The 12,790-nt window shown below is 52.2% G+C and overlaps 1 protein-coding gene across 2 annotated transcripts in view; it reads left to right on the top strand.

Moving 5' to 3' along the window:
* BCKDHA (branched chain keto acid dehydrogenase E1 subunit alpha) overlaps positions 1–12,790 on the top strand; it is a 29,077-nt gene that overhangs the window by 9,615 nt on the left and 6,672 nt on the right. For both annotated transcript variants that reach the window (XM_008988070.5, XM_054249553.2), the window contains exons 2-4: positions 1,932–2,114; positions 2,221–2,307; positions 8,049–8,157. In XM_008988070.5, the coding sequence (XP_008986318.1) occupies positions 1,932–2,114; positions 2,221–2,307; positions 8,049–8,157 (379 nt within the window). The remainder of the gene's footprint in view (positions 1–1,931; positions 2,115–2,220; positions 2,308–8,048; positions 8,158–12,790) is intronic.

Raw genomic sequence — 12,790 nt, forward strand, 5'->3', positions numbered from 1 at the left:
TCTCAATCTTTTGCCTAGGCTGGAGTGTGGTGGCATGATCTGGGCTTACTGCAACCTCTGCCTCCCGAGGTCAAGTGATTCTCCTGCCTCAGCCTCTTGAGTGGCTGGGATTACAGGTGTGCACAACCACACCCAGCTACTTTTTGTATTTTTGGTAGACATGGGGTTTCACCACGTTGGCCAGGCTGGTTTTGGCCTCAAGTGATCGCCTACCTCAGCCTCTTGAAGTGTTGGGGTTACAGGTGTGAGCCACTGCACCTGGCTACTTTTATCTTTCGCATGTTCCATTTCCTTTGCCTGGAATGTGCTTTCCCCGCCTCCTGGTTGTCCCTCAGGTCTCAGCTGTAACATCACTTCCGCAGGGAATTCTTACCCTCCTTCCCTTCTGCTATAGGATGATAAGAAGCACCGTCATCGTTCCGTGGTCAGCATCCGCTCTCCCTGCTAGGCAGCAAAGGGCAGATGTCTTGCCTGTCTTAGGTCCCCAGAGCCCAGCACTGGCCTGGGAACATGGCAGGTGCTGAAATATTTGTTGAATGAGTCAGTCTCAGCTCGCAGAGAGAGCTGGGACTGGAGTATAGTGCACACTGAAGCGTGTAGCAGTTTGCCAAGCGATAGGGAAAGAGACTGTCTAGTAAAGCAGGCCGAGATGAGAGGGGAAATGACGATAGCTATGATCGTTTTGAGCGTTTGTTAGACGGCTTACAGATACTGTGCTGAATATTTTATCCGCGTGATCTTGTTTAGGCCTCACATTTCCATGAGAGGTTCTCCATTTTTATAGACAAGGAAGAGGGCACATGGAGAGGGGAAGTTACTTTGCCATATCATCCAGTAAGGGATATTTTTTTTTGAGATGGAATCTCACTCTGTCACCCAGGCTGGAGTACTGTGGTGCAATCTTGGCTCATTGCAACCTCCGCTTCCCAGGTTCAAGTGATTCTCCTGCCTCAGCCTCCTGAGTAGCTGGGACTACAGGCATGTGCCACCACACACAGCTAATTTTTCTATTTTTAGTGGGTACAGGGTTTTGTCACGTTGATCTTGAACTCCTGACCTCAAGTGATTCACCTGCCTTGGCCTCCCAAAGCCAGTAAGGGATTTGAACTGAGACAGTCTGACTCTTTATTTTTTTTTTTGAGACGGAGTTTCGAGCTTGTTACCCAGGCTGGAGTGCAATGGCACAATCTCGGCTCATTGCAACCTCTGTCTCCTGGGTTCAAGCAATTCTCCTGCCTCAGCCTCCCGAGTAGCTGGGACTACAGGTGCGCACCACCATGCCCAGCTAATTTTTGTATTTGTAATAGAGACGGGGTTTCACCTTGTTGACCAGGATGGTCTCGATCTCTTGACCTCGTGATCCACCCGCCTCGGCCTCCCAAAGTGCTGGGGTCTGACTCTTAAGAGCTCAAAGACTTAAGCTCTGTTCAGCGTGGCTTCACTGGTGCATGATAGAGGGATCAGAAGATAGTCTTTCTGGATGCCTAGAGGCTATCCTGCAGTGGGCGTGTGTGTCTGTGATCACAGAAAGAGAGAGGTGGGGGGCATCTGTGGCCAGACTGGGGAGGCCTTGAATGCCAGGATAAAGTGTTTGGGCCTATGATAATGAGAATAGTAATAGCTACCAGTTCTTGACTTGCCAGACACTTCACTGAGTCATTTCATCTTACAGCAGTCCTATGGGATAGCTGCTGCTGTTTTTATCCCAGTGTTTCGGATGAGGAAACTGAGACACAGATGTTGTAGTCAGTTGCCCAAGGCGTTGCTGTGGGAGACTGGTGGAGTTGGGGCTCAGACTCTGCAAGTCAGGCCCCTGAGTTCACAGGGGTCATGTACTCAACCAGCACGCTGCCTGCCTGCTGCTGTGGTCAAGCCAGCGGAAATCTGGGTGCTGCTCCTGATGCGGGCTTCTCTTCTGCTCTCTCCCCCAGCACCCCCACAGGCAGCAGGAGCAGCAGTTCTCATCTCTGGATGACAAGCCCCAGTTCCCAGGGGCCTCAGCAGAGTTTATAGACAAGCTCGAATTCATCCAGCCCAATGTCATCTCTGGAATCCCCATCTACCGCGTCATGGACCGGCAAGGCCAGATCATCAACCCCAGCGAGGACCCCCATGTGAGAGGCGGCCTCCCTCCCTTCCCGTGCCCCCTATGCCCAGGCCCCTTGCCTGTCTGCTCTCTGGTCCCAACTACCCCACGTCTGTCTGTGCCTCCACCCGCAGCTGCCGAAGGAGAAGGTGCTGAAGTTCTACAAGAGCATGACACTGCTTAACACCATGGACCGCATCCTCTATGAGTCTCAGCGGCAGGTGCGTGGGGACAGGCTTGGGGGCAGGGGACTGGAATTACCTGAGGTCCTCTACCTCTGCAAGGGCCAAAGGATGGCTCCCAAGGAGGAGAGGTTCTTTTTTTTTTTTTGCAGGGGTCCATGGAGTTCTGAGGGTTTTCTTGGGGCTCTGGGGGAAAAGTGTGAGAGCAGAGGATGGACTCGATCACTAAAAACACCTACTGTGTGCCTTGCTTGGGGCTTGCCTGTGTTGGGAGAAGGCATGATGACGGCCTGACAGCCCTTCCTCTTGGAAACGCAGTCCTGAGGAACAGGGTGCGTCACCAGTGCTTCCTAGAGTGCTCCAGGGACCACCCTGGGCCCATGTGAAATGTGCTGTGATCCCCTGAAACATCCTAGTGTCGGGGGACAAGGACCCAGTCAAGACAGGGTCAACAAACAGGGAAGTTACTGACTCAAATGGCCGCATATCCAGAGGGTCCTGGTTTGGGGCACAGCTGGACCCAGGGGGCTCAAAAGATGTCGTTATACCTTCTCTCCCTCTGTGTCTTTTCTGTTCTCTTTTGCCTTGGCTTTTTTCCTCTGCAAGCAGTGGTGGGCTCTGGCAGCTCCTGGCTCATGGAGAGGAGGCAGAGAGAAAGGACGCAGGTAAAGGCTCTGAAGCAAGTCTGTAAGACAGTCCTAGTCCTGCCCCTTTCTAGCTCTGTGGTCCTTGGAAAGTTGTTTAAAATCTCAGTGCTTCCGTTTCCTATTTTACTTTATTTCATTTAAAAAATTTTATTTCTATCGGCTGGGCGCTGTGGCTCACACCTGTAATCCCACCACTTTGGGAGGCCGAGGCGGGTGGATCACGAGGTCAAGAGATCGAGACCATCCTGGTCAACAAGGTGAAACCCCGTCTCTACTAAAAATACAAAAATGAGCTGGGCATGGTGGTGCGCGCCTGTAATCCCAGCTACTTGGGAGGCTGAGGCAGGAGAATTGCTTGAGCTCAGAAGGCAGAGGTTGCGGTGAGCCGAGATCTCGCCATTACACTCCAGCCTGGGTAACAAGAATGAAACTCTGTCTCAAACAAAAAAAAATTATTTTATATTTAATTTAATTTAATTTATTTTTTTGAGACAGAGTCTAGCTGTGTCACCCAGGCTGGAGTGCAGTGACATGATCTTGGTTCACTGCAAGCTCCACCTCCTGGGTTGAAGCAGTTTTTCTGCCTCAGCCTCTTGAGTAGCTGGGACTACAGGCACCTGCCACCACGTGTGGGTAATTTTTGTATTTTTAGTAGAGATGGGGTTTCACCAGGGTGGCCAGGCTGGTCTCAAACTCCTGACCTCAGGTGATCTGCCTGCCTCAGCCTTCCAAAGTACTGGGATTACAGGCATGAGCCACCATGCCTGGTCTCTTTTTTCTTCTCTTCTTTATTATTTTATTTTTTTATACTGGGTCTCACTATGTCACCCAGGCTGTAGTATAGTGGCACAATTGTAGCTCACTGTAGCAATGACCTCTTGGGCTCCCTAACAGCGGAAACTATAGGCATGGGCCACCATCCCTGGCTAATGTTTTTTACTTTTTTTTTTTTTTTCGAGATGGAGTTTTGCTTTTGTTACCCAGGCTGGAGTGCAATGGTGCAATCTCAGCTCACTGTAACCTCCGCCTCCTGGGTTCAGGCAGTTCTCCTGCCTCAGCCTCCTGAGTAGCTGGGATTACAGGCACGCGCCACCATGCCCAGCTAATTTTTTGTATCTTTAGTAGAGATGGGGTTTCACCATTTTGACCAGGATGGTCTCGATCTCTTGACCTCATGATCCACCCGCCTCGGCCTCTCAAAGTGCTGGTATTACAGGCTTGAGCCACCATGCCCGGCCCCTGTTTTTCACTTTTTGTAGAAATGGGGTCTTGCCTTGTTGCCAGGCTGGTTTTGAATTCAGGCTCAAGTGATCCTCCCACGTTGGCCTCCCAAAGTGCTACTGCACCCAGCCAGAGCTTCATTTTTTTTTACCTGCACCTACCCCATGAGGTTGCTGTGAGGGTTGGTGGTGGCATAAGTAGGAGCAGCCAAACCAGCATTTAGCTGCCACTTAATATTAGTGTCTTGTTATTTGTGATGACCCTATCCATCTTGCAGTTATTGCCCTTTCCACTTAGTAGTGGAAAGAGAATCGTCCTTGACAGTTTAGCACAAGGCCCACGGCTGGCACTCATTGACCAAGCTTTGCTCATAGACCCTGTCATGAACCAGTAACTGTGACTGATTGGCCAAGCCCAGACTATGTGCCCGCCCCCAGGAACTGAGGAAGTAGAGGAGTAGAGTCTGTCTGTCTCAGACCACAGAGATGGAGGGCGGGGCTGGGAGGTTCCTCTGAGAAGAGCAGGAAGCATGTTTGGCAAGGTAGGCCCTTGGATGTCCACCAGGCTTGGGAATTTGCATTTGTGTCAAGCACCCAGGTGACCCTGCTGGGACACTGTGGATTCAGGCAGGCAGCTCACTCCCAGATGTTCTCACAGGAACCCTATGCATGGGTTTGCTGAGTTAGGGTAATGTCTTCACCCTGCCCAGAAAATTCCCTGGGCATCCAGCACCCACAGGAGCAAGTCCAGCCCTTCCTGGCCACCCTGCCTGCCTGTTCTCCCATGGTCTTGGTGCTCTTTGCTCCTCTCTCCACAGCCTCAGTGCCAGGCCACACCACCCCTGTGCACGGAGGCTCCCCCCTGCCCCTCTGTGGGCTGCACACACAGGGGCTTTGGAGTCCAGTCACAGCTGTGACTTCAGGCAGGTGATTTTTCTTGTCTTTCCCTCAGTTTCTTCATTGTTTTAAAAAATGAAGCTAACAATAGAACCACCCTGGCGGGTAGGGGTAGGAATTCTCTGAGACCAAGCAAGTAGGGTTTGTGTCCGATGGCTGACACAGAGGAAGCCCTCAGTCAGGGCACCTCACTCGCCACTGTGAGGCCTGCTTCTGTTTGGACTGTGTTTAGCTGTGAGTTACAGACCTCCTGTCCACTCCAAAAAAAAAACCCAATACCTTAACAAGTAAAAACAAAAGCAGTAGCCTATACCTGTGAGTAGTTTCTTCCTTTGAGTAAAAGAAATCTGGGCCGGACCTGGTGGCTCATAGTAATCCCAGTACTTTGGGAGGCTGAGGTGGGTGGATCACCTGAGGTCCGGAGTTCGAGATCAACCTGGCCAACATAGCACAACCCCATCTCTATTAAAAATAAATAAATTAGCTGGGTGTGGTGGCGTACACCTGTAGTCCCAGCTCCTCAGGAGGCTGAGGTGGGAAAATCACTTAAGCATGAGAGGCAGAGGTTGCAGTGAACCAAGATCATGCCACTGCATTCCAGCCTGGGTGACAGTTTGAGACTTAGCCTCAAAAAAAAAAATCAAAGAATCTGGAAACAGGTGGCCTGGGGCAGGTCTGGTGGCACCATGATGTCATTGGACACCCAGTTTTGTTTCATTGTTTAGATCCACCGCTCATAGCATTGGCTTCTACCTTCTCTGAGGTCTCCTCATGAGTCAAAATGGTTGCTGAAGCTCCCTCCATTACATCTCATTCCAGGCAGGAAGTAGAGGGAAGGTAGAAGGCCAGACATGGCACATCCCAGTTATCCCACACCCCCACCTTTAAGCAGCTTTCTGGGTAGTCCCACCTAGTAACATCTGCATGCATTTCATGGGCCACTCCTAGCTTTTGGGGAGACTGAGAAATGTATTAATAACTTTTAGGCCAGGCAGTTGCTGCCTGTGGGAGAATGAGACCTCTGTTAACAAAGGAGAGGAATAGGATACTGGGAAGGCAACCAGGAGCCTCTGCCAGTAGGCCTGAGTCCTGATCTTCAGGGGGCTGGTCGCAGGCTCCTTCCCACACTAACCTGGACAGCCCCGCCAAGCCCTCGGCACTCAGTGCTGCCCACTCACTTGGCACTGGATCATGCATTAACTTTTAATTGGCTCCCCACTTAGAAGAAAGCACGTATTCATCAGTTTCCCCCACAGCAGCGGGAAAGCCAGGCCTGGGAACACATGGAGGAGGGTACTGCAGAGCCACGACAGCACCGGTCCCGGGGTGTCCCTCAGGGTGCTGTCCAGGCTGCCGTTGTTCCACTTCACACATGGCCCTGGGTGATCTCACATCCTTCTGTACGCCAGGGCTGCCCAGAGCTCCAGCCACACAGCTTGTCAGAGCCCTGCTTGGCTTCTCGCCCTGGATCCCCCACAGCAAACTCAGCCTGCCTGAACTTGACCACGACATCTTGCTCCCAGGCCTGCTCCTTTGCCTTACTTAGTCCATTTCGCAGTGAAGGGCACCACCATCCATCCTCGCCCACACGGGAAACCTCATCTCATCCCTCTGTCTTCCTTCCTCTTGCTATCCCTTTCTCCTCTCTTATTCCCTCTGTCTGTAGATATTTCTTTTTTTTTCCTGTTATTTTCATTTATTTATTTAGAGACGGAGTCTTGCTCTGTGGTCCGGGCTGGAGTGCAGTGGCACGATCTCGGCTCACTGCAACCTCTACCTCCCAGGTTCAAGCAATTCTCCTGCCTTAGCCTCCAGAGTAGCTGGGATTACAGGTGTGCACCATCACACATGGCTAGTTTTTGTATTTTTAGTAGAGACGTGATTTTACCATGTTGGCCAGACTAGTCTCAAACTCCTGACCTCAAGAGATCTGCCTGCCACGACCTCCCAAAGTACTGGGATTACAGGCATGAGCCACCGCGCCCAGCTGTGAATACTTCTTTAGGAGCTGCTCAGCTCTCAGCAGCACACTCTGGGACCCGGCCACGTCCTCTCTCTGCTTCCATGTTTTTGGCAAGTTGACATTCGTGCTCTGCTTGTGGCCTCGTGTTCACAGCATGGCTGCTGCAGGTCCAGGCTTCATGGCTGTCTGCAGGGCAGGAAGGAGGGCGGAGGTGGGTAGGGCTGGCACCAGCAGCAGTGGTCTCTTCTGTTCAGAAAGCAAAAGCAGACTTCTGCTGAAATCTCTGGTTGAAACTGTGTCCCACGGCCACCTCTGGCTGCAAAGGAGTCTGGGAACCTAAGTGTGTGTCTTCTAGGCTCAGGTCGGGGAATTTGGGAGAAGGAAGCTGGCCTGGGCACCCCTGTGGCCAGCTGACAGGGTCTGCTGCTCCCTAACACAACCGACTCAACTTCCTCAGACACATCCACCTGCTCCTCTCTCTCCTTACCTCTGCTCCCAAGCTGGGCCTCCGCCCTCTCTCTCCTGGCCCACTGCCATCAGCCGTGATGGCTCCATCCATTTCCCTCACTGTGGCCTGAGAGTGAGTCTAAAACACAGGTCTGACCACATCGCTCCCTTGAGAAGACCTGTCGGCCGGTTACCACTATTCTCAGAGTAAAATCAATGTATTGTTCCTTTGTTATCTGGGTGCCACCTTTCTCTCCCTCCTCATCTTTCCCCACCCCTCCCAGCCCTTCTGGCCTCACGGTCTATCATTCTCTCTGCCTGGAACCCTCCACGCCCCCCACCTTTGCTCATTGATCCTTGCCCTTCCATGGTGGAACAGGTGCTTCCTTTGGGCTCCTATCACAGGGACTCGATCCCTTTCGCAGTTGTAAGCAGTCTGGCAGCGTCTCCATAAAGGCAGGAACCCCAGCGTGGCCTGGCCCAGGACTGGCCTTCAAGAAAACTGTGGATTCATGGAGGCGTCAGAAGCTGGGCAGGGTTTGGATGGCTCTCTGTCATTGCCCAGCATAATCAAGTGTGGGTCCCCGGTCCCCCCTCCACCCCCAGGGCCGGATCTCCTTCTACATGACCAACTATGGCGAGGAGGGCACACACGTGGGGAGTGCCGCCGCCCTGGACAACACGGACCTGGTGTTTGGCCAGTACCGGGAGGCAGGTATGTCTGTCTGTGGTTTGGCCTCATGGTCCCCATCGAGGGGTACAGTTCAGTTTTTCTGAGTGCCCTTACAGGAGCAGCACAGTGTCGGAGGTCTAAGGCACTGGAGGAAGAGCTTTCCAAGACAAGCCAGGGGTCCGGACTCTGGAGGGGGCGGTCTTCCCACTCTGAAGTCCGGGAAGTGCAGGGGCTCAGGGTCTGTGCTCTTAACGCTTTGTTACCAGTTGTCAGGTTTTAGGCAAGTCGCTTCCTTTCTCAGCCTCAGTTTTCTCATCTCTGAAAGAGGGATCATGACGGTACCTGCATCCAAGGGTTGCTGGGAGGACGAAGTGAGGTCAAGGCTGGCTGTGGGTGTGGCCTGTGCTGGAGACCCTGTCTGCCCAGTGCAGGGATCCCCTGGCCCCTCCTCAAGCACTGTATCCTTCAGGGAGCAGGAGCAGATGGAAGAACCTGACAGCCCCGAGTGCGGTGTGAGATGAGAGGGCCCCGCTGGCCCGGATGAGTGAAAGGAAGGAAGGGTCAAAGACCAGGAATGAGGAAAATCATTGAGCATGAATGAGTGCCTGGTAGCGAATGTATGAGCCCAGGGAGCAGTGAGTGGGGTGTTCTGGGACGCTTGTTGGCAGGAGCCCTGCAAGGGGACTGCCCTCTGCTTGTCAGCCAGCACAGATTGGGCTGGGTAGGCAAATCTTAACCCTTTGTCTTGCTGCACAGCCTGGGGCAAATTGCTTAACTGCCCTGTGCCTTTTGTTTCCTCATTGGTAAGGGGGATGGTAGCCCTTCTGAAGACAGCGGTTGAAGGGAGTCTTGGCAATGCCCGCAGCACAGAGTGAGTGCTCAGGGGCAGAGGGTGCTTTCATGATCGGACCTCACCTTGGGACAGCTCTTCAGCTGGGCCAGACCATGTGACTGTCCAGAGCCCCTGTGGACCAGCATGGCTTACAGTCCGCTCTGGACTGTCTGTTCCCTGAGGCTGGACCAGGCCTCCAGCCCTACATGCTCTGGGAGGGCAAACACCCTATAATATTCGTCTGAGATTCAGCCTCATCTGTGCGGTAAATGAGATCTCCAGGCACCGGGCAGCAAGCCGGGCCTGCACCAGCCGTGCTGAGCACTGCACCTGTTTTTGTTGAAGGGGTCTCTTGTGAGGGCTCTAGGCAAGACTGAGCAAGGCTCATGGGAGTCATAGGAGCCACTGAGCTCTCCACACAGCTGTCAGGGCCCTGGCCACCTCTGCAGGAGTCACTGTCCAGCATGGAGGCTTGGGACAAGTGTCTGGGCGCTGCAGATGGGACTTGTGTAGGGGGAGGCATTGAGTCAGACCCACTCTAGGCCTCACTTGGCAGGCCCCTCTCGTCAATGCTGTCTGTCTTCTGTGACAAGAGTGGTCTTCATCATGATAGCTAGCACTTTGCTGGGCTCTTGACACAAGTGCTATTCCTTTTTCCATCTCTTTGGTTTTTTTTGGGTGTGTGTGTGTGCGCGTGCGCGCGTGTGTGAGGTGGAGTCTCACTCTGTCGCCCAGGCTGGAGTGCAGTGGTGCAATCTGGGCTCCCTCCAGCCTCTCCCTCCCAGGTTCAGGTGATTTTCCTGCTTCAGCCTCTTGAGTAGCTGGAATTACAGGCATGTGCCCCCATACCTGGCTAATTTTTGTATTATTAGCAGAGATGGGGGTTCACCACATTGGCCAGGCTGATCTTGGACTCCTGATCTCAAGTGATTCGTTTGCCTTGGCCTCCCAAAGTGCTGGGGATTACAGTCAGACCCCCCGCGCCTGGCCAGCCGAGGTACTCTTGTCAGCACTCTTTAGCCTCGGAGCTGCTGTCATTTCCCCTCACTGCACTGCAGAGCGAGGGCTTGCTGGGTGAGGTTAAGGCAGGCCCCGATGCTGTTGCCTCATTGAAGCACCTCCCCATCCACGTGAGGCAGGAGAGGTGGGCATTATTGTCAACTTTAAAAGCCAGATGAGACCCTGAGTCAAGAAAGGTGAAGTGGAGCCGAGTCCTTTCAGTCCGAGTCTGACCCAGAGGCAGCTCTCACTGTTTGCCGCCCTTGGCTGTCTTCCCTGGGCTGTATGTGGAGTGTCAATGGTGGCACCAGCAGGGAGTGGCGCCCAGTGAAAAGGAGTGTTAAGAGGCAGCAGGTGCCAGGTGTGGTGGCTCACGCCTGTAATGTCAACACTTCGGAAGGCTGAGGCAGGAGGATTACTTGAGCCCAGGAGTTCAATACCAGTGTGGGCAACATGGCGAGACACCCCCCCATCTCTAAAAAATGAAAAAATTGGCCGGGCGCGGTGGCTCAAGCCTGTAATCCCAGCACTTTGGGAGGCCGAGGCGGGTGGATCACGAGGTCGAGAGATCGAGACCAACCTGGTCAACATGGTGAAACCCCGTCTCTACTAAAATACAAAAAATTAGCTGGGCGTGGTGGCGCGTGCCTGTAATCCCAGCTACTCCAGAGGCTGAAGCAGAATTGCCTGGACCCAGGAGGTGGAGGTTGCAGTGAGCCAAAATTGCTCCACTGCACTCCAGTCTGTGCGACAGAGCAAAACTCCGTTTTAAAAATAATAAGATGTCAACAAGTGCATAATTTAGGCCAAGCGCATGGTTCACATCTGTAATTCCAGCACTTTGGGAGGCCCAGGTGGGAGAATTGCTTGAAGTTAGGAGTTTGAGACTAGCCAGGGCAACATAGCAAGATTCCCCCATCTTGCCAAAAAAAAAAAAAAAAAAAAAGCATCATTTCAGGGCCGATTGTCCAAATAGTACTGAACTGTTGATGTTGGTGTCTCATGGTGCACCCCTTTAGCTGGGAAATAGCTAAAGCACTCCCCACTTTCCTTCTCAGACCGAATCTTGAATTCTGTGTAAATTTTGTATCATTTCAACTCCCTATTCTGCCACTTAATAGTTGTGTGGTGTGGAGCCAGTTATGGGAGCACAAATGGGGAGGATGAGTCCTGCTTCATAGGGTTGTTGTAGGGATTGTGTTACTCTCTGCAGAGTGCTCAGAATGGTGCTTTGCACACAGTGTTATCTTCATATTAGTGATTGTTCTTCAGGGAAGATGTACATCCCTTGCATGAAAGGTAACTGCTGGCCTGGCACGGTGGCTCACGCCTGTGATCCCAGCACTTGGGGTGGCTAAGCTGTGTGGATCACTTGAGCCCGGGAGTTCAAGACCAGTCTGGCCAACATGGTGAAACCCCACCTCTACTAAAAATACAAAAATTAGCCGGGTGTAGTGGTGCACACCTGTGGTCCCAGCCACTCGGGAGGCTGAGGCACGACAATTGCTTGAACCTGGAAGGTGGAGGTTGAGGTGAGCTGAAATGGCACCACTACACTCCAGCCTGGGTGGTAGAGCCAGACTCTGTCTCAGGGGAAAAAAAAAAAAAAAGGCAACTGCTGTGTGTAATGTGATTCCCGTAACATTTGCATCTAAAGACAGGGTTCTGCTGTGAAGCAAGGGTTTGGAAAGCACTGTGCTAGAGAGCTGCTCTGAATAACATTCCCTGTCTGAGTACCTGAGCATTGATCCACAGCGCTGCCCCTGACGTGTGAATGTGAGGATTGTCCTCCTACCCAGGCAGTCAAAGAGCTTGTCCAGGGCAGTCACAAACCCCCTCCTGTCTAACTCAGGAGGCAGGGTCGCCTTCACCTGGAGCAGATCCCTTTGATGGATAGGTAGGTGTTCACCAGAGGTTTTGTTTGAAAAAAGGGTTTTTCGTTTTGTTTTGTTTTTTTGTTTTTTTCTGGTAGAGATGAGGTTTCATCATGTTGGCCAGGCTGGTCTCAAACTCCTGACCTCAGGTGATCCACTCACCTCGCCTCCCAAAGTGCTAGGATTACAGGTGTGAGCCACTGCGCCTGGCCTGAAGAAAAGGTTTTACTGCCATACATGGATTAGAGTACTTCCTCTCTGATCCAGAAGTTGTAAATTAGTGGTCTGTGCTGTTATTTGGTTCATAATTATGACTTTTTTTTTTGAGACAGAGTCTTACTCTGTAACCCAGATTGGAGTGCAGTGGCATATCTCAGCTCCCTACAGCCTTGAGCTTTTGGGCTGAAGCAATCCTCTGCCTCAGCCTCCCAAGTAGCTGGAACCACAGGCACACATCACCATGCCTAGCTAATGTTTTGATTTTTATTTTTGTAGAGACAAGTTCTCACTATGTTGCCCAGGCTGTTCTCCAACTCCTGGGCTCAAGCGATCCTCCTCCGCCAGCTTCCAAAAGTGCTAGGATTACAGGCATGAGCCACCACGTGCGGCCATAGTGATGATTTATGGTCAGATTATTTATTTTAGTTTATTTTTTGAGACGGAGTCTCATTCTGTCGCTCAGGCTGGAGTGCAGTGGCACAATCTCAGCTGACTGCAACCTCTGCCTCCCAGGTTCAAACAATTCTGCTTCAGCCTACAGAGCAGCTGAGACTACAGGCACATGTCACCATAGCCAGCTAATTTTTTGTATTTTTAGTAGAGATGGGGTTTCACCATGTTAGACAGGCTGGTCTTGATCTCCTGACCTCGTGATGCACCCTCCTCAGCCTCCCAAAGTGCTGGGATTACAGGTGTGAGCCATCTCATCCGGCAGAATATTTATTTCCTAGTTGTGAATTAGTGGCCTGTA

This window comes from Callithrix jacchus, chromosome 22 (genome assembly GCF_049354715.1).
Source record: "Callithrix jacchus isolate 240 chromosome 22, calJac240_pri, whole genome shotgun sequence".
NCBI lineage: Eukaryota > Metazoa > Chordata > Mammalia > Primates > Cebidae > Callithrix > Callithrix jacchus.